The sequence below is a fragment of the Drosophila albomicans genome, chromosome X (genome assembly GCF_009650485.2).
Source record: "Drosophila albomicans strain 15112-1751.03 chromosome X, ASM965048v2, whole genome shotgun sequence".
NCBI lineage: Eukaryota > Metazoa > Arthropoda > Insecta > Diptera > Drosophilidae > Drosophila > Drosophila albomicans.
The window spans coordinates 23,394,674-23,418,392 of record NC_047627.2 but is presented as its reverse complement, the minus strand read 5'-3'; the positions used below and the strand labels follow the sequence as shown (position 1 = coordinate 23,418,392).

Here is a 23,719-nt window from a genome sequence, read left to right as displayed (position 1 = left end):
TGTAAATTTCTGGCATTGTTTGGCTTCATCGCTTGCGCAATATGTGACTGGCAAATACTGTTATGGTTTTGTGTTGTGTTTTGGGGTATTTAACGCAGAATTGGTATTTGGCCACATTCAATTTCTCGTATGTGTGACGTTACTGTGTGTGTGTGCGCGTGTGTGTGTCGTATGTGAGAAAGTGACGAATTAGTTTTCATCAAATGGAAAATAATTTAGTTTGAAAGCACGTATAAATTTCGAAAGGAGAGCAACCAACAAAAAAATAAAAAAAACTCTTGCAAACAATATATTATTTAAAGACAAGACAACAAACTAGCGATAGAAAAACAAACAATCAAAATGGCCGAAGGCGGTAGTAAACGCATCAACGTGGTGGTTAAAACGCCAAAGGACAAGAAAACTGTTGAAGTCGATGAAGATTCTGGAATAAAAGATGTGAGTACTACAACCCTTCAGTACAAAGTACTACTACGACACTACCGAGTTCACTAGAGATTTTGGGTGCAATACAAGTGCGCCGTTAACCAGCCAACCAGCGAATGGTACGTTCTGGATACCCAGTGTATAATGAATGGGCATAGAATAGCACAAATATTGCATAGATGGAGGATGTTGTGAAATACAAATTAATTACATTTTGCTTTATTGTTTTAATTATTCGATTTGAGGGAAACAATGTCTCATTGTATATTGTTTTGATTACCTATTATCAACAATAGTTTCGTTACTTCTATTAACTATACAATTTCTTGTGCAATGCAGTTCCTCTTGTTGGTCTCCCGCCTAAACCTTGTCTGCCGACAACTTTAATTGCGTCTGTTAAAGAGTTAAATTATGTAAAAACTTATATTTTTCGTGTTCATGTCCGCTCGTACAATTTCACATAATTTCCAAATTAAAGGAACGATTGTTATTTGAATTCGACCTGCGTTTGTTTATCAAATGTATGGGACGAACCAGTCACCTTCTATAGAAAATGCGCACCATTAACTGTGTAGTCCACAGTTGTGCACGAAGTAGATAGTTCGGAACTAGTACAATTGAGAGATCCGTACTGAAAGGAAATGTGTCGAGTGCATATGTATAGCGAAGGGGTAAATGAGGGCACAAGCGAGCAAGTTGTGTGTGTTCTCTATGTGTGTTTTGTGTGTCTGTAATAAAACATAATTATTGTGGTTAACAACATGAAGCAAGCCTCAGCCTAGGGTAAAGACCCACTTTACACGAGCACTTTTTGAGTGATAGATCGCACATAAATTAGTTTAATTCTTTCAAATAAATACTAAATACTGTCATATAAATGGCTCGAGTTGACCGACGAAAAAAAGGTAAGCAATAGATCGCTTTCTATATCTAGAAAAAGTCATTTAAAAGTGCTCGTCTGAAGTGGGCCTCAGCAAATGGAATAGGGTGGGCACACTTGTGACTGTTCTGGGTGAATGTGTGCGAGCGAGCGCGTTAATGTGTGCGCATATAATTGGGAAGGTATAATGCATATTCTTAGTCTTGCGCTCTCGCTCTCTCCCTCGTTAACAAGGATGGCAAAGTGCAAATACGCACTTGCGTGTGTGTGTGTGACAGTGTATGCATATGCATTTATGTATAAAGATAAGGCAACACTGATCAATGATGTTATTGTTATTGTTATCGTTTGTATTTTTTTCTCGTTCGTTAGTTCAAAATTCTGGTGGCACAAAAATTCGAAGCGGAACCGGAACAACTAGTGCTGATCTTTGCGGGCAAAATCATGAAAGACACCGATACACTCAAGATGCACAACATCAAGGACAATCTAACGGTGCATCTGGTGATCAAGGCGCCCACGCGCACCAACGAGGCGCCCGCTCGCGCCCCCGCCGACGTACGGCAAACGCCGTTTGGCCTCAATCAATTTGGCGGACTCGCTGGGATGGAAGCACTCGGTGCCGGATCGAATACGTTTATGGATTTGCAGGCTCGGATGCAGAATGAGCTGTTAAACAATGGGGATATGTTGCGTTCGCTGATGGACAATCCGCTGGTGCAACAGATGATGAACAATCCGGATACGATGCGTCAGCTGATCACATCGAATCCACAAATGCAGGATTTGATGCAACGCAATCCCGAGATATCGCATATGCTCAACAATCCAGATTTGTTGCGCCAGACCATGGAGTTGGCCCGCAATCCATCCATGTTGCAGGAGCTAATGCGTTCCCATGATCGCGCCATGTCCAATTTGGAATCTGTGCCCGGCGGTTACAGTGCGCTGCAGCGCATCTATCGTGATATACAGGAGCCCATGATGAATGCGGCCACCGAGTCATTTGGTCGCAATCCCTTTGCCGGGCTCGTCGAGGGCGGCGGTGGCAACTCGGTCGCCAATCCACAGCAGGGCACCGAGAATCGCAATCCATTGCCCAATCCCTGGGGTGGCAGTGGCAATCGATCCGGCGGCGGCAATGGCAGCCAATCGGCTGGTGGCGGCGTTGGAGGCACTGCTGGCAATCGGGGCGGCGATCAGCCACCGAATAATGTACTCAACACACCGGCAATGCGCAGCTTGCTGCAACAGATGGCCGATAATCCGGCCCTGATGCAGAACCTCTTGAATGCCCCGTATACGCGCTCGATGATGGAGTCGATGTCACAGGATCCCGATATGGCATCGCGTCTCTTGAGCAGCAGTCCGCTGCTCTCGAACAATCCACAGCTGCAGGATCAGGTGCGACAGATGATGCCACAGTTTATGGCCCAAATGCAGAATCCCGATGTGATGAACATGCTCACAAATCCCGAGGCCATCAATGCCATTCTACAGATCCAGCAGGGCATGGAACAGTTGCGCAGCGCCGCTCCCAATTTAGTGGGCACCCTTGGCATTCCGCCGCCGCCGCCTGGCATCAATACACCCGGCTCCGGTTCGGCCACAGATCCGGCGAGCGGCGATGGCAGCATCAACAACACCTCGCCAAACAGTGCAACTGGTGCCCCGAATGCTGCCAACTCGACAGGCACTTCGCCAGCTGCCGCCCTGGCGCCTGGAGGCGGTCCCAATGCGCAGCTCTTCAACGATTTCATGATGCGCATGCTCAACGGCATGTCTAACAATGCGGACTCAACGCAGCCGCCTGAGGTGCGCTATCAGTCGCAGCTGGAGCAACTGGCGGCCATGGGATTCGCCAATCGTGAGGCCAATTTGCAGGGTGAGTTTATCAAGGATCCATTTGGTAGAACATCTATGTTTAATTCACAGCTTATTGCAAATTTCAAATGCTTTGTAAAAATTAATTGAAATTGAATCCCATATCAAATAAATTAGTTTATTTATTTTGTCGACATCTATTTTATTGGGAGCAACCCAAATAAAAAATTTGAAATGCAATCGATAAAATATCGATTTATTTGGTATAAAACAACTAATTAACGCTCTATCTCTTTCTCTCTCCTTCTAGCGCTGATTGCCACTTTTGGGGACATCAATGCCGCTGTGGAGCGCCTCTTGTCGCTGAATCAGTTGTCCCTGAGTTAACACTGTTAAGGCGCCACGCCTCCTCGCCTACACGCCAAATCACGCAAATAATGTTTATGATGTATACAACACCTGTCTGCTGTTCACCTACCTGATGCCGTTTCCCCTCCCCTCCACCCACCACACACACCTATGATGCATGTAGACATTTGTCAGTGCTGCCCTATTTTCATATAGAAAAAAACCAAAAACAAACTAAAAAAAAAATACCGCATTTTAAGCAAACGCGAAGAGAACGGGCCAAAAGGAAATGCAAAAGAGTCCTCAACACACACACACACATATACATAAACAGACCATACATTACTTCAAAATTCCTGAATGAAAAGACGTGGAAGCCAAAGTTCAGCAGGTGGCTAGTAAATTTATCGATATGTTAACCACGACAACAACAAGAACATCAACAGCAGCAGCGGCAACAAATAATATTTTAATGTAAAATTAAATTGGGATATTCTCTTATATATTCATGTATATGAGTGGTCGGCACTTGGTTAACTTCATCCATATATTTCTCACTAACACAAATGCAATACTGATATGAGAATGTATTGGGGCTGACCACTGATGATACATATATGTATAAATACATATGTACAACGCAGCTGGCAAGACGGGATACGAAAGTGAAAGAGAGAGAGTGAAAGATACGCACACACACGTATATACATACAACTTCGAGATCAATATTAAATTTGCAAAGTGCATAGCTTTCCTCTTACGATAGCAACTTATTACTATTGATATGTTATGTACATTATTCTTAATATTAGTTTCCTTTTTTTTTGTTAATGCTTATTTTTTTTGTTAATACTATAAACACACTGATCTTGACTAATGTAAGCATGATGTTTGTGTGTGTGCGTAAGTATATGTATTATATATGTATACAACAAATATATCGATAACAACCTGAGGAGGCTGAACACAAACAGTTGAAAATATTTTTCATACCCGCTATTCCCATTGGGTAATCTAATATTGAGGCAGGAAATGTATGTAACCATGTCCGTCTGTCCGTATAAGCAATTGGATCTCTTTTAATAAACAAATTAACATAAAACCACTTATCGCTGTAGCAATTTGGTATATTTTGAATCTTGTAGTATATTAATGTGGAATATTTGAACAATTGAAAATGGGTAGCGGGTATCTCACAGTCGAGCACACTCGACTGTAGCTTACTTGTTGCGATTGACGCGTGATCGAAGAAAACGAGGGGCAAACAATGGTCGGGGGGGGAATGCGATGGACGGGGGATGGATGCATTGGATGCTAATATTACAAAAATTGAGCTTTTTATTTTTTTGCATATATGTATATATCTATATGCATATATACATAACTATATATCAAATATTCCATGGTGTTACAAAAGAAAAGAAAAAAAATCAAAGAAAAAACAAAAAGACGTAACTATTTGAAATTCCTTAGTACCAAAAAAAAACAACAAAAAGAAAACAAAAAAATAAGAAAGAAGCAAACAAAACAAACAAAAAAAATAAGTAAATCCTTTTATGTGTTAAAAAAAAACTACTAATGTGGGGTTCGGTGGTTGAGGGGCGGGGGAAGCATACAATATGTGTTTTTTTTAAGGGGTGGGACGGGGGGCTAACAAAATATAAAGAATATAAAGAAAAACAAAGAACGAAGAGAAAAATATAATAAATAAAAGCAAAGGTAAATTTATTGAATAGACATATAAACGAAAAACTACGTTTACTACTTATTTCTGTATGAAAAGCAAAAAAGAAAAACAAAAAAATCCAATAAATAAATGTAAATGGTCAATGTTTTAAAATGAAATTGCAAATCCCACAACAATTATTCACCACAATGATACTTTGTTACAACAAAAAAAAAAAAAAAACAAACCGATAATGTCTAATAAAAAGAGCAAAGAACGCAAGCAGCATTCGACTACAAGATATCTTCTCTACTTTTTAGTTTACCAAAAAAGAAACGTTCCCGTCGACTGGAAGAGACCATTTCTCACTTCTGGAAATGTAAAAGTGTACACTACTTTCGACTCCTGGATACCCTTCGATTTGGAAGCAAAGTCTTGCTGCCCCTAACTACTACTGATCCTGAGAGACTTTATACTGTTATATCTTAATAAGAGTAGGAAAAATCACGCTACTTTCGACTGCTAAAGATCCTTTGTCTATGAATCGGTGCAAAGTCATGCTTCCTTTATATACTAGAGATCCTGAGAGCCTTCATATTTTTAAACCTAAATGAGAGTAGAAAAAACATGCTACTTTTGACTGAAAGAAACCCTTTCGCACTGCTTGAGAAGTAAAAATTCATGCTACTCTCGACTGCAAGAAACCCTTTGTCAAAATACTAGAGATAAATACTTGAGAGCCTACTGTTATATCTAAATAAGAGTAGGGAAAAACGCGCTACTCTCGACTGCAAGAGACCCTTTCGCACTGCTGGAAGAGTAAAAATTCATGATACTCTCGACTGTTGGAGACCCTTAATATTTAAATATACGAAAAGTCTTGCTTCCTTTAATTACTGGAGACGCTTCAGTACGAAAAAAAATACTTTTGACTGCAAGAGACCTTGCCTACGTAAATTTAGGCTTAGGTAGATCCGGCTGATCCGGAGGGACGGAGAATAGACAAATGGAGGTCAGTAGCTGTACCGGTAAGGTTATCACACAAGTTCTAGAATAAACCTGACAATTCTAGCACCTAGTCTAATGAATGTGAGTGAGTCAGAGAATGGGTCTGTATAGGAATTAGAGTGAGAAAGCGAACACAAATCAAACTTGACGAGCGATGGACCAAAACCCGAAGTGCAATAAACCTCGAGACGCAAAGAGGAACAAGAGAGCAGTTGAAAACTTTAGACAGCAGAAGAGAACTATGAAGACTATCGGAATGTCCTCTTGCCATTTGATTGATCTATTCATTTGATGTATGCCAATATACGCAAGTATTTTGTTCTATTCAAAGTGATCTACATCGATCTTATCTAAAATACATTACTGGGGCTACGTTTACGAGCAGTTGAAAACCATAGATAACAATTAAGCCTTGTTCCATCCAAAGGGTTCTACATCGATCTACATTAAAATACTTTTCTGGTTACTTTTACGAGTATATCCCTCTTTGAGTTTATTGAGCTGAGCTGCTGTGTTGGGTGAGGGCGGGAGTTCGCTTATAGATTATGTTACAAATTTAGCAGATACATGCAATAAGTCTAGGTGGGAGTTTGGGGTCGAGGACAGTGAACAGGAGACAGAAGACAGCAGCAGCTGTTAGAGCTCCTCGAAGAAAGCGACTCGCGCCTTTGTTGAACCGGACTTGAGCTTCTTGAGCGTGGAGTATTTGTTCTCGCCGGCCTTAATCTGCGCCTCGCTGAGTATGTCCAGGTTGCTCTGGTTCTCCTCGATCTTGTGCGGCGCTATCTCGCTGCGCAGGGTCTGCAATTGATTCTGCACCTGCTTCTTCGACTTGCGCAAATACTCCAAATGGCTGCGCTCCATTTCGTTGGTGATCTGCTCCATTTCGTTGTCCGTGAGTATAAACTCCTTGGGCTCAAAATCATCCGAAATCCCACTGGAATTATCCCCCAACGCCGACGCATAATGCGAGGCAGTTGTCGTCAACTCAGCGCCGCCCGCCGTTTCCATATCGTTCGTGGAACTGCTCGTGGTCAACGATGGCGTGCTAATCGCCGCAATGCTGCTGGACACCGTATTCACGTTGGCATGCTGGGACACTGTCGAAGCGGTTAAGAGGCTGTCAGTGGAGGATTTGCGACCGCTGTTGAGGAAGTTGAGGAGGCGAGCGGTTGCTTCGCGCTCAGCCATTTTGGCACAGATTAGCTCCTTTTTCAGTTTCTCCGTTTCGGCCTCGCGTTTGTCATTCTCGACGGTTAGTTGGAGCACATAGAAGTCCGCATCGCGTATCTTCTTCTCGAGATCGTGCTTCTCGCGCTCCACCTTCAGCTGGCGTTCCCGCAAGCGATCCATTTCCGTCTTGAAATGATTCGCCTTGCACTCGGTCAGCTGCATTTGCTCCTCGTTGACGCGACTCTTCTCAAAGTACAGCTCCTTGGTTTCCTCCGAGCGTCGCTACCAAAACGTACAATTAACAAAAAAAGAGTCGCTGATAGATAGAGCGAAACTCACCAGCGCATCGTTGGCCATACGCATCTCGTCCTGCAGATGATCCAGCCGCTTCTCCAGCTCGTAGCGTTCGTGTTCGGCTTTCTCCCGCAGCTTCTTCTCCCTGATGAATTTCTTGCGCTCGATCTGTCTGCGTTGCTTCTCCTCTTTGGCCTGTGCCTTCATTTGCTGTATCTCCATGGTGTCCGGCTTGCGGCGACGCATATACAAATCGTGATTGCCCTTGCACAGATCGAGTATCTAAACGAAAAGGAAAGGAAAGTTTAAAGACTACTCAACTCATATTTGATCGTCTGCTTACCATTTTGTTAATGTGCAAGTCCTGCGAGTAGAATATAAAGTTGGACACCTTGGCATCCACCAGACGTATCGTGAATTTCTTATCATCGAAACTGACGTGTCGTATCTCGTTCCACTGGAACGTTGTCTTTGGCGTTAGCTTGTCGCGCTCATCATAGATGTTCAGTCCCACGGCCGTCACGCCCAGCCACAATTTGGTTTTGTTCTTATTCTGTGTAAGGCAGAAATATCACAAAGTATTAATTGAGAGAACAGCGAGAACGGAATGCGACAACTTACTGTAATAGGAAAGTAGTTGACACCATACATGTCCAGATCCTGGGCAATCTTCAGATACTCCATCTCCACCTCGTCACGCGTCATGGGCTCGTGATCCATATACCTGGCAAGCAGTTGTTCATTAAATTACAAGTTATTTTGTTACGTGTAACATATGTTTAGGGCTCTAGCTTTACTAGTTGATTTACAAAGACGTAAGAGGGCGTGGTTACACGAGTGTTGCCCGCAAGTTTTGTGGCTCTAACTTGCCTAGTCTATGAGAACAAGAGGGTTTAATAAACGGACAGACGGACAGATTTTCGATTACCGAACTTGCAGTTATTACCAGTTAGTTAATTTAAAAGGATGTGGCTATACGAGTGTTGTCCACAAGTTTTGTGGCTCTAACTTGGCTAGTCTATGAGAGCAAAAGCTTTCAACAGACGGACAGACGGATGGATTTTCGACTCTTACCAGGTCTTGATGCGCTCTTCCCACATCTCGGGCGTCATCTGGTATTGATCGGTGACGCCTTTGGGCAGCAGTTCTCCGCCAGCGAGCATGCCATCCTTGTAGCTCTCATAATCGTAGGGACCATACTGGACGTGGACAGCGTAAGAGGCGAGCAAAACAGAGGCCTCGGGCCGGCAATAGATGTCCATGGAGAGAATGCTCTGTTTCACTTGCAGAAAGAACAGATGCTGTGTGATCTCCTGGATGAGCTCTTCGCTCACATTCTCCGGAAAGAATTTCGCATAGAAGCTGAACACATAAATGCTGTTGCTCGCCTGCAGCTCGACCCTTTGATCCTTCACCTTTTTGTCCATTTTGAGCCAGGAGACATTGTTACGTGTGTCGACGTATTGCAGTCCGAAGTACCACGATTCACGCAATCCGATTGTGCGGCAAACCAAATCAAAGAGCTCTTGGCCCGTTGCACGGGGTTCCAGCTCAAATTCCAGTTCGGAGTCAAAGGTGCTCACGCGCACCGGCAGTGAACGGTTCTTCTTGGAACCGAAGGGGCTCATCATCCACTATGATGGCAATAGCAATAGTAATGGTGATAGCGATCACGATAGCGATAACGATAACAATGGCAAGTGCGTAAACTATAAGGACACACTGTCTCAATTGTGATGTAGTTGTAGTTGTAGTTGTGTTTGCAGCTGTTGTTGTTCTTGTTGCTGTTGTTTTCTTCTTCCGCAATTGCAACAATTACTCGATTGACACACATATGAATGTGTCTGTCTACTTATTATATGCACATTTATTTTTCTACCTATTAGATACTTTATTATTAGGTATTATGTGGTGTGTTGTATGGGGGCTGCGTTTTTTGTTTGTGTGTTTACTTGTTGCTTGCTTCAAGCATTTTCTTCCATCCAATTTCCAATCGCATTCGCACACACATTCGAATTCGCACATAGTGCCACAATAATCATCATATTCTGGTTAAATACTGGCACTTTTCGGAGAGGCACTTCATTTCATTTTACAAACTACACAATTTTAACAATATTACAACATTTTCAACGTTTGTCAAAAATAAATTGCGAGCGTACAAATATAGCAACAACAAAGAATCAGTGTGTCTCTATGATATTTATGTGTGCGCGCGTGCTTTCTACACACACAATAACATTCATTTAGTATTTACATATGTATGCGTGCGACGGACCAAGGAGAGCAAGAGAGAGCGAAGTCGCATCGCTGTGTTGTCAAAGAGCGAGCAGGCACATCCATTCACCGTAAGTGTTGCCAACTCGGCTGCATCACAAAATAGCTAAATTCCGTGCAAACCTTATAGCGATAGTAAAAACAAATTATGAATGAATATTTTATTTATTTATTATTGCCATAAAAATATGATGAATATGTCGGTCAACAACATGATGTCCATAAGAATTTTGTTGTTGTGGTCTAGCTTTTAGTTTCTGGCTGATTGGCGTGAAAGATGCTAAAGCGTCAGCACTGTTCGGCGTTCGATTTTGTTGTTGGGCTTGAGCTGCTGTCACAATTGAGAAACAACAACAATCACGATGGACGATGTGCGGCGGCCGCACAGTGGTATCCAATCGATCAGTTTGAACAATTTAGTGAAATACATTTGGAAAATTCTTATAATACTTTATTAACAGTATTGCTACCTCTTGCATGGCTTAATATACATAACTTACAACTATATAATGTGGTATCAGTTAAGCACTCTTGCGCGTAATTCTAGATGTTTGTAAAGAATTGCTTTGTCTATTAAGCTTGAAGAGCAGATAAAGATAGATATATGTATATTGAACGCCTAATGTGTGCAAGCAATTTTTGTTAAGTCTTAATATTGTATACATTTAGGTTCAAGATGAGTAACTATATATATATATATGTATATGATGTATGTATTTTAAGTGTGTCACGAGGTCTATTATTACAGATTTATTTCGAACACATTCATTCAACAATTTTGATTGCGCATTTATAAAATAATCGTTGCAATATACGACTCAAATATAAAGTTCAATCAAAACGACTGAGAGAGAGAACAACTACTATTTACGATAGAGAAGATCGATTGATCGTCGGCAAACTATTCCATCTGAGATTTCCTATGAATTATTGGCACTATCCAACTATCAGAATTGCAATTGTGTATTTTCTATTTACGATTGCATTAGGCATACTTGTGATATATTGGTGTTTTGTTGGTTTGTTGTTTCTTTTTGATTTAACGTGTATTTTAGTTGCATTTGTAAGTGTTTTTTCTTTAATGAGATTGATTTTAAATAATGTTAAATGAATTTTTTATCACGTGCAATTATGACAATTAACAAACATAAATCGTATAAAAAATGTGTGTCTTCAAAATCAGTGATTATTTCGCTTGACACGTTCCACATGCAAGTCGTACAACATCTTATTTTTTTCATAATAATACGGATTTTGATCGGCATTTAATTCAGGATTATACTCATATATGCCACCAATAACTTCAAGTGAACATCCTCCTCCAGCTGCTCCTCCTACAGCTCCCACTCCGGCAGTGATGCTTGGTATTATATAGTTGTTGTTATCATTGATTAAATTAGGTATGCTGCAATTGCTGCTACTGCTGCTATTGCCATCATCGTATGTCAAATGCAGATTGTTAATACGCTTCGACAGTGGCGTTGATTCGCAAGGCAGATCATCTTCACGGCTTCGTTTTCTGCGAAGCAAAAAAAAAACGTATGTTTTTATAATGTATGCACAGTTAACAATAGGGAAAACGATTTTGCACCAATGCAAATGCATTGCAGGTCACTGTCGCGTTAATCGTAGTATGTGCACACATACATGCATACCCACTACATGCGTTTGCATGTACTCACCTATATATATATATATATATATATTAAGTGCGTATGTGTGCGTATTTGTGTTTGTATGTGCATGTGCTGCGACTTTTGGGTTCGAGTCGTAGTTGAATAAATGGTAGTGTAATTTCTATTATTTTTTTAACAATTGTCCTCTTACCTTGTTCTTAAAAATCCAGCCATTTCGATGTCATACCCCTTTGGATCACTTTCAATTGGCTGCTAACGACGAGTAAATTTGGTTGATTTACTTTGTTGTCGTCGCTGCGCTGCGCTGCTACTTTGCTCTGCTCTGCTGATATTCTCTTGTTCTTGTTCTAAATGACATATGGGAGAGTTGCATTCGAACACAGTGGCAACACCATATCGCAGCGATTGCACAGGGCGTTGCCATTTGTAAACGTCAAATTGCGACGACTGAATGACTATCGCTGTGGCAACCCTGTGCTTCGTCATTCGCACGCATACAGATTACTATTTGCTGGAGAGAACGAATGAACGAACACACAAAAGAAAAATAGTAGTTTTCTATACGAATCGACGCCCAACCCAGCCCAAAAAAAAGAAAGATCATATTTGTTGCCGTTTTCAATCCAAAAACCAATTTGTAAGTAAAATTGCGGAAGTTCAATTCGGTTATGAAAACACACAAAATTCGTGTATCACAATTATCTACAATTTATATACACATATGCTGCTGCTGTGTGCAAAAGAAAGAGAAAATTCTGAAGTGAAAAGTAACGAAAAATGTTAACGATGACTGCTTTGGCTGCTTCTTCTGCTTCTGCTTGTCTGCACGTCAGTGTGTGCGTAAATGAGTGTGTGTGTGTGTTCAGTGTGCGTCAGTGTTTGTTAAAAAGTGAAAAAAAGACTATTGGTTTAATTTCATTCTTGCTGCTGGCGAATTTTCGAAATTTTGTGCCTTTTAATTTGTGCATTTCGTTCGCTTGCGCTTGGCTTTCTAATTGTTGTAAACTTATGTGTATGCACGTCTCTGTGTATGTATGCACACACACAAGCGTAAACACCTACAGGCGTTTCTGCCTGTATTTGTACACAAGTGCATTTGTGTCAAAATAAATTAGCATATTTGCTACAGTCAAAACTACGCTTCGAAAACCCACACACACGCGCTTACGCACTAAACGAACACACACACACACACATACGCATTGCAGTGTTCTTGTGTATGTCACATGCATGCATTGCGTGTAAGTGTGTGTGTTTTGTTGTTGGTGGGGGAAAGAGAGCGCTGCATATTTCATATTAGAACTGCCTGCGAGCTTATCTAAGTACTCTGTGTGTGTTGGTGTGTGTGTTTTTTTTTTCTTTCATTCTGCACAAACACATACGCAGCTTGAGTCATCGCCATCGCCTGTGTGAATTCTCTGCTTATGCTCCACTAAAAAAAAAAGGAAGCCGGCGGCGCGGTGGCGACAACGACGACGTTGACGATACCGCCCGGTTGTGTGTGTGTGTGTGGGTGTGTATGTGCGTTGTACAAAGTTCCGCAGATACAACTCGTTCGCATAGATAAGACAATAAATAGTTCAGCAAAAATACTTACATTTGTGTATAAAAAATTACAAGTAAATCGCAATTTTCGTCTCTGCATTGCATTGATATGTGCCTGTGTGTGTGTCTGTGTGTACATTGGGGCTGGGATAATAACAAAGCAACACTCCCACCAAACGTTTTGCTACCAGTGTCTCCACTCCCTCTTAGCGCCTTGCCTGTCATTCTCATCCCCTTGTCCATCCACACCCGTTGCAAAAGTAATTAAGGCATATGAGCGACACACACATACAGACGCACACACATGTACATTGTATAATATAGTTCAGATAAAGTGAAGCCTTTATATATAGACATTTTTCGCTATAATGCACTTCTCAACTCCAATTCCAATCAGCAAATTGTTGTAACTGCGATCGGGGGGCGGGCTGTGGACAGTAATACATATGTAAGCTGTGGGAAGTTTATGTGCAGTGTGTCCACACTATTTGCATAGTTCATAGATTGTTATAAATACAAAAAATAATATAAACATATTTGCACAGTTCTTATAAATTCTTATAAATACATAAAATATATATTTGCACATAAAGTGAAGATATGTAGAAATATCTTCGTATTATTTTTATATTCGATTCTAATTCTCGATAAACCCACAAGTTGTGAATTGCAAACTTTGTGACAAGTGTGTCCCCATTATTTTTATATGTTATAATCATAATAATAATATTTTGTGTCATTTCTTCTTAGAAAGCGCTTTGTCAGCTAACTCGTTCGGTATGCAAACCATCAAGTGTGTGGTCGTTGGGGATGGCGCTGTGGGCAAGACCTGCCTCCTAATCTCATACACAACCAACAAATTTCCATCGGAATATGTGCCAACTGTATTCGACAATTATGCGGTTACCGTGATGATTGGCGGCGAGCCATATACGCTCGGATTGTTTGATACGGCCGGACAGGAGGATTACGATCGTCTGCGTCCGCTGTCATATCCGCAAACGGATGTATTTCTCGTCTGCTTCTCGGTCGTCAGTCCCAGTTCGTTCGAGAACGTTAAGGAGAAGGTAATACAATCGTTATCGATATCGATAGCGATATCGTTATCATCATTATCGCCATTCACATTGCCATCGTTTATTAATTTGTTCCTCTTCCGTTCAGTGGGTGCCTGAGATAACGCACCATTGTCAGAAGACGCCGTTCCTGCTGGTTGGCACACAAATCGATTTGCGCGACGAGACGAGCACATTGGAAAAGCTGGCGAAGAACAAGCAGAAGCCAATCACATCGGAGCAGGGCGAGAAACTGGCCAAGGAGCTGAAGGCCGTCAAATATGTGGAATGCTCGGCTCTCACACAGAAGGGCCTGAAAAATGTGTTCGATGAGGCCATACTCGCTGCTTTGGAGCCACCAGAGCCAACCAAGAGGAGGAGATGCAAATTCCTCTAAGAGTTTCTCTGTTTTGTTTGTTGTCATTTCGCTTGTTTTTTATTTCTTCTTCTTCGTCCTTAAAACAAACAAATTGCAATATGCTAACTATACATATACACATATATATATCCATATATCTTTTATACATATATGTATATATATATATATATAACATTATATATGTATGTATCCCCCCGCGCCCCTTTTAAATTGTATTAATCGATATACTCGCTTCAAAACCCCAGCTTAAAATGCGTTTGCCAGCTAATCGTCAAATTATGATTTAAATTATATGTTTTGTTTTTGCCCCCCTTGTCCCCTCGTGCCCCAACTTTCGAATGTAGCATTACATTCAATTTCCCTACCTTTCCAAACTTTTTGTTTTGTTTTCTTTTTTTTTTTTGGCGCAATTTTCTTATAAGATGAACAACAAAACAATGAAGAAATAAGCAAAAAACAAACAACAATAACAATATAGCAAACAAATTATTTATATATACATATATACAAAATTAAGAGAAGAAAAAACAAAAACACAAAAAAAAAATCAAGAGAAAATTGAATGATGCAAATGATAGAGGAAGAGAGAGAGAGGAGGAGGAAGAAGAAAAAAGTATGCAATTTTCTGTTTTGCATAACTATATATAAAAAGTATAAAATAATAACAAATAACCTAACCTAATGAACTAGGAGAGGAAAGAAAGCCCAGAAGAAGTGTGAAGGGAGAGACAGCAATAAAAAATATAAAGCAAAAACAAACAAGAAGAAGAAGCATAGAAGCATTCACACACAGAACACAACACACACATAAATAATTTAATAAAAGGATAACGCGTCATTGTATGTAAACGCTATTATGTAATAAAAAACAAACAAAAGAAAAACGTAAGAGTATTGAAATATATAAGTAACAACAATAATAATAATAAACAGAAGCAACAACAACAACAACCAGCAAGAATTGCAAAACAAAACAATAAAAACAAAAAAATAGGATGAGAAACGAAACGGAAAACAATTCAAAATCTTAAGTATATAAGTATATTAATAATCCATAAAAACAACAACAACAACAAACAGCAGCGAAATGCGCAAGTTAAATGGAAAAAGCAAATGAAAGAAAGAAAAAAAATTGTATTGTAGTTCAGCATAAACAACAAAAAATGAACAACCAACAACAAAAAGAAAAAAAAACGAACTAATGCATTTTTTAATATTTTTATATGTATACATTATCAATTTTTACATTTTTTTTTTAGACCTTAGACATTTGACATTATTGATTTCAGATATTATAATAAAAAAAAAAACAAAAACAACAACAAATATATATATCAACTTATATTGTTTAATGTGACGAGTTTGACCTGGAGTTCGTCAGTCTTTCAGCAACTTTGGTGACTCCGGATGCCTTCCACTTGTTGCACAGGATTTCATCTGACTCCTTCCAACTTGAAGAAGGAACACCCACAGATTAGCTTTTAATTGAATTACAACTCCTTGGAGGATTTCTATCCAAGACTTTGCTTCACAGCGGCTGCACCCATCTGCACTTGATGGCTGCCTCCTGGAGCCTTTCCATTGCGGACTCGTGAAATCCCGCGCTGCCCTCCACCTGAATATTGTCCACATCGTGGCTGGAGACGGGTTTAATGCCATGTTGCAGCTGCTCGATGCCATGCCAGGCAATCATGACGCCATTGTCGGAGCAGTAGCGTTTCGATGGCCTGAAGCAGCGACAATTGTACTGCTTGGCCAGATGCTCCAGATTCGCAAAGATCACATCGTTGTTGGCCACTCCGCCGGAGACGACGAGCGTAGGTGGCGCCTGGCCGAATAGATTCATCTCTGGTTGCAGGCAGAACTCCAAAGCCCGTTGTGTGCGATGCATCAGATGCCGGGAGACGGCGCGCAGTAATCCCGCACAGAAATCGCTATAGTTGCTTATGATGCCATCGACTGGGGTGCGTTCATTCCGCTCCTGGTGGCGGATGGCACGAAACGCATTGTTCTTGATGCCCGCAAAGCTAAAATTGCAGTTGCGTTGCCGCGCCAGGGGAAGCGGAAACTCGTAAGCATCGGGATTGCGGGCAAATTGTGCGGCATGCTCCACGGCTCGTCCACCGTTCCACAGACGATACTGGGGCAGCACATAAAGTCGCAGACGTCGCGCAATCTTGTCGAATGCCTCGCCGGGTGCATCATCCAGTGTCTCACCCAGCAGGGTCAGTCGTCCGGGTCCATAGACCATCGCCAGCTGACTGTGGCCGCCACTGATGAGCAGACAGAGATACGGATACTGGAGATCTTCAATGTGCTCCATGCGTGCTTGCAGTGCATGCGCCTCCATGTGATGCACGGCCAGCAGCGGCTTCTGATGGCGACGTGCCAAATGGCGAGCGTAACGCAATCCCACCACCAAGCTGAGCGGTAGCCCGGGACGAGTGGTCACCGCAATGGCCGCCAGTTGTTCAGGCTGCAACTGCGACTCCGCCAGGCAGCGTTCAAAGGCGTCAGCGATGCGTGCCCGATGCAGATCCTGTGCCCGTGGTGGTATAATGCCGCCATAGCTAGAAACAAACAACATATTTCAAAAGTTTCATTGAACTTTTCGTCACTTACCGCGTGTGAAACTCTTGTTGGGATTCCAAGACATTGGCGTGGACCTTTCCTGCCGTGTCGACTATGGCAATCCCGGTGTCATCGCAGGATGTCTCGATGCCCAGCACATAGCTCACGGCGCGGCGACTTGAGAAACGCGCATTTCGAAGCACTTGATTTGCCGTCGCATACATAATAACAATAACAATAATATGAGATAGCCGGCTTTTTGAATGTGTGACATCTGGCAACGCTGGGTGTCATTAATCGGTAATCGATGGCAGACATTTTCGATACATGTCGCAGCTGTCTGAATGTGTGACATCTGGCAACACTGGCTGGCATTAATCCCTTATCGACGCCAGTCGCAACTGTCTGGCAACACTGGCTGGCATTGATAATCGATTGCAATTTTTGCGCCATTTGAATGGATCAGCACTTTTGTGTGGTCAAATGTTTTGTGTTTGACATTAATTATTGATTTGGCTGGTTTTAAATACACATACATCAGCAGTATGTACATACATTTATTGTATTTTGAAAACTATATAATAAATAATATTGATTTAATCATTTTGTTGATGCAAATTGAAAATTGTGTGCAGTTACCAATTTGATGCATATTTGCACACATCCCTCGAAACACACACACACACATAAGTGTGTCAGGTTGCCGGCCTGCTGCACGACAGTGTTTTAAGTGTGACCAGTTCGAACTGGAGTTAAATTTTTGTTTTGGCGCTTCTATCGCTAATCGGTTCGATTCAATTCGTTTGCTTATCGTTCGTAGTAGACGCGATAATAGAGCGTTTTGGAACGCCAAATGCTGTAGCTATTGTCGAATTTCAGCAAATAGACACCCTCACCGGGATAGGAATGCGAACCCACATACACCTCGTTGTAGCACTCACGCCTATAGATTGGCACAATTATCGAAATGGGCGCCTTGGAAGCAGCTGCAGCCGCCGCCGAAGCTGCATTGTGTGCAGCAGCCGCCGCTTGGACGCTGCGATCGTGGGACAAAGAGCCAGACTCCAGATCCTCGGTGGTCGATAGATAATCCTCATCCACACAGTCCTCGTCCTCATCGCTGTCGCTCACATGCACCGTCACCTCATTGGTGATAGGTTTGGCCCATTCAAAGTAGATGCCGAAACCAATGTCATAGTTATCGGTGGCAAACTCCCAGAAGATGCACTTGCCATTGAGATTGGTGGGCACACGCACCTGTCGGAAACGAAGAGATTGCGCACTTAGGCAGGTGTAATCATGGATGAATGAGGAGTGTTTTGCTCACCGTTACCGTATCGCCATGGCCGATGGTAATGACGCCATCGCCATCGCCGGCGGACACTTCAGTCTTGAACTGGTCGATGTCTGGACGTGTCCAGATCTTGGCTGGACGTATCATCACATAATCATCGTACTCCTCCACCTCATGATGAGCTGTCGCTTGCTGCTCATGCTGATGCTGCTGCTGATGTTGTTGTTGCTGCTGTTCATTCAGTTGCAATCCCTCCATGGCATTGGCCAGATTAACGCTGCTGTTGCTGTTGTTGTTGTTGCTGTTGTTGCCGCTCTGCAGCTGATCCTGCTGAGGCAGCTTCTCCGGCTCCTGGTGCGGCGGCATTTGCTCCTGTTCGCTCTGATTGGAATTGGGAGGCGGATGACTCTGTTGCTGCAGATGCAGCTGCTGCATATACTGATGATAATGCTCCCGCTGCAGCTGATGTATGAGCACCGCCTGCTGCTCGGGATTGCCAGGAAACTGCTTCTCTGCGTACAGCTGTAGAATGAAATGTTAAGTGTGTTTTAGTTCTTTTGTGTATTCACTCACTCGGCGTAATTGGGTCGTGACCTCATTCAACAGTCTCGCCATGAAGCGCCCATCCCCCAAAGACCTCTAATCCCAACCCCCCAACCCCAACAACAGCAATTACCATTCATTATTGACACATTTACTGAGTCGGCGTCGACTTTGACAACAGGTGCAACAAGTTTCCCCTCTCTCTCTTCTCTCTCGTCCTGCCTCACAAAATCAATAGGTTGGCTACCTAGGAAAAAGCTACCTAGAAGTCTATTATGAGTTATTGCCAAGGTTCAGTTGTCCGTCTACTCTGTCTTCTGTCTGTTCTCGAACTCTGTCAATTCGGGAGAGCTAAAGAATTGGAAACAATCCGAAGCTTCAAGTGCAGGAAAAGTAATTAATATTCATTGAAATTTTAAAGCTTTCCTTAGTAAATCTAAATTTATCATATTTATGTGTTTTTCTGAATAATTCATCATTTAGTAATTAAAGTTCAATTCAAAAATTACGAAAATATTATAAAAAATGTGATAAACTTGACTTAAAAATATGTACTTCATATGAAAACTTTTATTTCAAAAGTAATCATTAAGTTTTTTGGATAAAATTGATTTAAAACATAAAAGAACTGTATTTCAAAAGTTAAAATTAAATTTTGTTGATAAAATTGATTTAAAACATGTGTAATTCAAAGGAAAACTTTTTTTCCTAGATTACCATTTATTTTTATTTATAAAATTGATTTAAACATATGTACTTCAAAAGAAAACATTGTTTCCAAAGGTACCATTAGGTTTTTTTTTGTGATAAGAAGTTTTTTTTTGTGATTCATTTATATCAACGGCTAATATGTGACTAACACAGAACTATAATTGATTTGAATTTATTATTTTTTAGCTGTTTTGTTTTATCAATATGGTTTAAAAATAATAAAAAAATAACTCAAAATAAATAATTATCCTTGAAGTAAAGTCGTAAAATCGTTACTGATATTTTGTTTGTTCGTTAAAAAAGAATTTTGTTCATTTCATTTATGCTTTTAAATGAGAAACAGAGAAATAGTACTTCAGCTACTCTCAGAAACTGTCTCTTGGTTATATATGTAGATGGTTAGGGTATTTGGAAGTCGGTGTCACTTACCTTGAACTGCTGATAGGTCTGCTTGTTGAGTGCATCCTGCAGCTGGCGTCGCTGCAATTCCTCCTTGTAGCCCTCCTCGAGCAGCTGCTGCTGTTCCCGCTCGCGTCGCTCTCTCGCCTCCTTCTCCAGCTCCATGCGACGCAGTTCGTCCTTCAGGGTGTCGTCACGATTCTGACGCACCGCCTCGATGTATGGTCGGAATGCACTGCACATGGTGTCCAGCAGATCGATGAATCCCTCCTGCGCCTGCTCTCGCGTGATGTCGCCCAACAGCTGCCAATGCTGTTGCCTGTCGCGTCCAATCACATCGAGAACTCCCAAAGCCGGCGCATCGTTGGTGTTAAAGGGTCCGAGTTGTGCCTGTTGCTTAAATGCAATCAGCTTGAGATTATCCTCGTATGATAAATGAATCGCTTTGCCCGAGTTCTCTGCAGATCGCAAATGTTAAGAGTGAGAAGCCAAATAAATCAAAATGCCAATTTTCCCCGCACTTACGTTTGTAGAATGTAAAGGCGAGACGATACAGCTCCTGTAGTGGAAATCCCCATTTCTCCAAAGCCGGTGCTGTGGGGCTTTTGTTCTCCATGCTTGCCGTTTTTTCTTCCTGTCCTTGCAATTAATTATCCTGGCTGCTGTTACAAAAATAATTCGCACAGCAGAGAAAACAAAAATAAATAATAAAGTCTGACTGTGTGCGTTTGCCCGTATGTGTGTGTGGCCGGCAGTGTGACCGTTGCATTGACCATTCAATTATACCAAATGGCTCAAATTATTATACCAGTGTTTACTGCACTTTTCTTACTTATGCCATTAAATAACAAATACATTTGAAATTAGTTAAAGATTGACAATACACTACAATGTATGTTTCATTTAATTTTGGCTTGAAAACATAAGATATTTTATGCAATATGTCGTAAATGGTCACATTTCAAACAGCTGTATGTTTCTATCGAAACTCTAACGACGGTAGGTGGGATTATCGACACGTCACACTGCAGTAAGAGCCACAATAGATACTTTTATTTTCGAAATTGAATACTACGCTTACGTGCAGTAGTGTTGTGAATTTATTGTACATTTATTGCCAAACATTGTGACAGCAAACGGCTCTCACACGCATCTATTTAAATTTTGTTTGTGACGTCACAGCAATTCGTGCGATGATTTGCATGCTATCGATTACTGTTGCATATTTTGCAACACTACCGCACAACACTACCGCCCAGCTGAGTGCTGTGAATTGTAAGATACACGTGCGATCATTTCGCTGGCAAGTTAATTGCAAACAATAATATGGGAAGCACACGTTTCTTCTTGGCTGACTTGCCCAGTCGAACCACAGAGCAGGATCTGCGATCATTGTTCCAGGACTATGGCCATGTAGAGCGCGTCGAGCTAAAAACGAAAGAGCAAATTATTGACGCTGGAGAAACGGTGACCAAAGTGATTGCCTTCGTCACCGTTCAAACCGACGATGCACATTATTGTAAGTTTGGATCGTAAAAGATATATAGTTAGCTAATTTGAACTCTTTGTTTTTTTTAGGCCTCAATGAGTTAAACTGGCAGAAGCTGCATGGCTACAAATTGAAAGTCTCGTTGGCCAAAGAATCGTTTCTCGATCGCTTGAAGCGTGAACGTGACGAAGGGCAGCAGGATGGACAGCAACAGACGGATGCACACAATGATTACCAGAGCAGTTCCCGGCTGCTAGCACAGAATACGCAGAACAAACGACGCGTGTTTGGTGAGCACGAGGAGATTAACGATGACGAAGTGCCGATCGAGCTGCTGATCACCAAGAAACGTGCCGCCAACTCCATGCACAATGGCAAAGTAAGTTGTCCTCATTAGTAAATTAACATTTACTACAGCGTGTGCCTTTGTTTTGCAGATTGTCATACAACAGGAGCAGGATGTAAAGCCGCTGCACATCATCGAACAGCACAAGAAGCCAGCGAAGCAGAAGAAAGCCAATCTTGATGCGAAGGCGACAATTGCGGACCAGAAACGCAAGGAGTCGTTGAACAAAATGCAGCAACAGCATCAGCAAAAGAAATCCGCCATACAGATTGCGCTCTCCTCCGAAGCGGGGCAAGCGAAGCGCATCAAATTTAGCGATGCCGAAGAGGACGACGACGAAGAAGAGCAGCAGAAGCAGAAAAAGCAAACAAAGATGGATCTCTTCGATGATGATGATGAGGAGGAGGAGGACGCGGAAGGCTTTCAGCTGCCACAGCACAGTGGCAAGAAAGGTGAACGTCTTGTGGAGATGCAAAGCAAACAGAGTCTCGATCCCAGATTTCGGATTACGTCGAACTTTGTCGCCGACGACGAAAACGATGAGGATGAGAATGAGCAGGAAGATGAGGAACACCATGAGCCACAATCAGGGCAAGAGGTGAGTGAACGCAACTGGCAGATGGGCATCTTGGAGCAGGTGATTGGACGTAAGATCGACACTGCCAAATCGGATCCGTCAAAAGCATCGAAAAGCAAGAAAATGTTGCGCTTTGATCCGGCCAAAGAGGAGCATCAAAAGCTGCTCAGAACCAAGGCAAAGAAACCCGAAGTTATCCGCCAACAATCCACAGATGAGGCAGTCGAGGAGAGTGCCACAAGTGGGACTGCGCCTGTTTCGCAAAGCGCCTTCTATGTGGTCACCGATACACTGAAGGAATCGCTAAAGATGCGCGGTGAAGGATTCAGTTTGTTAGACATGTTTGGCAGCAGTCACGAGGAGGCTGCGGCCGAGCGACAGGATCAGCTGGAGAAACTCGGTCACGAGAAGATATTGGTCAACAGCAAGGCGAACAGTAGCAAACTTGGCCTGCAATCGGCGAATCCCTTCAGCTACGATTCCTCGGACAGTGACGAGGAAGATGAAGTCACTGAAGAGCCGGCGACAGCGTCCAAGGAGAACGAGGCACCTGTTGTTAAGCAGAAGCAAAAGAAGCAACAAATCCAACTGGAATCATTCTTTATACCCAAGAACGATGTTCGCTTGAAAGGTAATTGAATGCAAACTAACGAGAAAAGTAACTGTCTCGCTCATTTCCATTTCCGTTCTTTCAGAGGGTGCGAAATTCTTCAAGTCGAGCAAACCGGAGTTGGAGAATGAGAACTATGATGAGGTCAAGAAGCGGCTGAAGCTGCTCATTACCAAGAAGATTGCCAAGACGCAGAAGGCGATGCCAGGCAGCAAGACGGCGAAGAAAAGCAAAAGTAAAAAATAAATACATAACTGAAGTTTATACATTTTTTTAAATTGCGCAAGTGTTATACGGTGCGTGAGTGCATTTCGTATTGCATACTTTCAGGCGCATCATGCAAATGTTGGTTCCTGCCAGAAATGCGTTTTATATTGCATACTTTTAGGAGCTAATTGAAAGTACACAATTATGTATATCGCACACTGCCTGTGAGTTCAAAATAAAAGCAATGAATTTTTAAAAATTGCTTGATACATACAATAAAATAAGCAGTTTATACATTTTTTTTTACAAATATTTTTTCAAGTGATCTATTTAGTGCATTTTACTGCAAACACAAAATATTTGATGTATAACATTTTTGTAGCATACTTTTAGGTAGCTGATCATTAGAGACTTTCGTTGTAGCGAAATTTCAGATTGAAACAAGTTGTTTTTTCAAAAT

The 23,719-nt window shown here is 41.8% G+C and overlaps 7 protein-coding genes across 7 annotated transcripts; 3 read left to right on the top strand and 4 right to left on the bottom strand.

Annotated features, from left to right (window-relative positions):
• Positions 1 to 138: 138 nt before the first annotated feature.
• Positions 139 to 5,050, top strand: LOC117578253 (ubiquilin-1). Its single transcript, XM_034263673.2, has 3 exons — positions 139 to 438; positions 1,679 to 3,191; positions 3,441 to 5,050. Exons 1-3 carry the CDS (start codon positions 343 to 345, stop codon positions 3,515 to 3,517), a joined length of 1,686 nt encoding a protein of 561 aa, XP_034119564.1. The 5' UTR covers positions 139 to 342; the 3' UTR covers positions 3,518 to 5,050.
• A 1,573-nt stretch (positions 5,051 to 6,623) lies between these two features.
• On the bottom strand, positions 6,624 to 9,769 carry LOC117565058 (moesin/ezrin/radixin homolog 2). The gene is made up of 5 exons (XM_034244009.2): positions 8,694 to 9,769; positions 8,241 to 8,343; positions 7,963 to 8,172; positions 7,665 to 7,901; positions 6,624 to 7,607 (listed from the first exon to the last, which is right to left on the bottom strand). The coding sequence occupies exons 1-5, from the start codon at positions 9,248 to 9,250 to the stop codon at positions 6,789 to 6,791; spliced, it is 1,926 nt and encodes a 641-aa protein (XP_034099900.1). The 5' UTR covers positions 9,251 to 9,769; the 3' UTR covers positions 6,624 to 6,788.
• Positions 9,770 to 10,321: 552 nt separating this feature from the next.
• Positions 10,322 to 11,891, bottom strand: LOC117565078 (uncharacterized). Its single transcript, XM_034244030.2, has 2 exons — positions 11,724 to 11,891; positions 10,322 to 11,415 (listed from the first exon to the last, which is right to left on the bottom strand). Exons 1-2 carry the CDS (start codon positions 11,744 to 11,746, stop codon positions 11,076 to 11,078), a joined length of 363 nt encoding a protein of 120 aa, XP_034099921.1. The 5' UTR covers positions 11,747 to 11,891; the 3' UTR covers positions 10,322 to 11,075.
• A 121-nt stretch (positions 11,892 to 12,012) lies between these two features.
• LOC117565070 (cdc42 homolog) lies at positions 12,013 to 15,537 on the top strand. Its single transcript, XM_034244020.2, has 3 exons — positions 12,013 to 12,170; positions 13,829 to 14,145; positions 14,243 to 15,537. The coding sequence occupies exons 2-3, from the start codon at positions 13,858 to 13,860 to the stop codon at positions 14,528 to 14,530; spliced, it is 576 nt and encodes a 191-aa protein (XP_034099911.1). The 5' UTR covers positions 12,013 to 12,170; positions 13,829 to 13,857; the 3' UTR covers positions 14,531 to 15,537.
• LOC117577862 (probable tRNA N6-adenosine threonylcarbamoyltransferase, mitochondrial) lies at positions 14,825 to 17,354 on the bottom strand. The gene is made up of 2 exons (XM_034262810.2): positions 17,135 to 17,354; positions 14,825 to 17,082 (listed from the first exon to the last, which is right to left on the bottom strand). Exons 1-2 carry the CDS (start codon positions 17,305 to 17,307, stop codon positions 16,041 to 16,043), a joined length of 1,215 nt encoding a protein of 404 aa, XP_034118701.1. The 5' UTR covers positions 17,308 to 17,354; the 3' UTR covers positions 14,825 to 16,040.
• A 261-nt stretch (positions 17,355 to 17,615) lies between these two features.
• On the bottom strand, positions 17,616 to 20,785 carry LOC117571836 (Golgi resident protein GCP60). The gene is made up of 4 exons (XM_034254225.2): positions 20,556 to 20,785; positions 20,061 to 20,488; positions 18,411 to 18,899; positions 17,616 to 18,340 (listed from the first exon to the last, which is right to left on the bottom strand). The coding sequence occupies exons 1-4, from the start codon at positions 20,644 to 20,646 to the stop codon at positions 17,891 to 17,893; spliced, it is 1,458 nt and encodes a 485-aa protein (XP_034110116.1). The 5' UTR covers positions 20,647 to 20,785; the 3' UTR covers positions 17,616 to 17,890.
• A 494-nt stretch (positions 20,786 to 21,279) lies between these two features.
• Positions 21,280 to 23,328, top strand: LOC117571828 (probable RNA-binding protein CG14230). The gene is made up of 4 exons (XM_034254211.2): positions 21,280 to 21,549; positions 21,609 to 21,898; positions 21,957 to 23,073; positions 23,138 to 23,328. Exons 1-4 carry the CDS (start codon positions 21,357 to 21,359, stop codon positions 23,296 to 23,298), a joined length of 1,761 nt encoding a protein of 586 aa, XP_034110102.1. The 5' UTR covers positions 21,280 to 21,356; the 3' UTR covers positions 23,299 to 23,328.
• Positions 23,329 to 23,719: the final 391 nt, after the last annotated feature.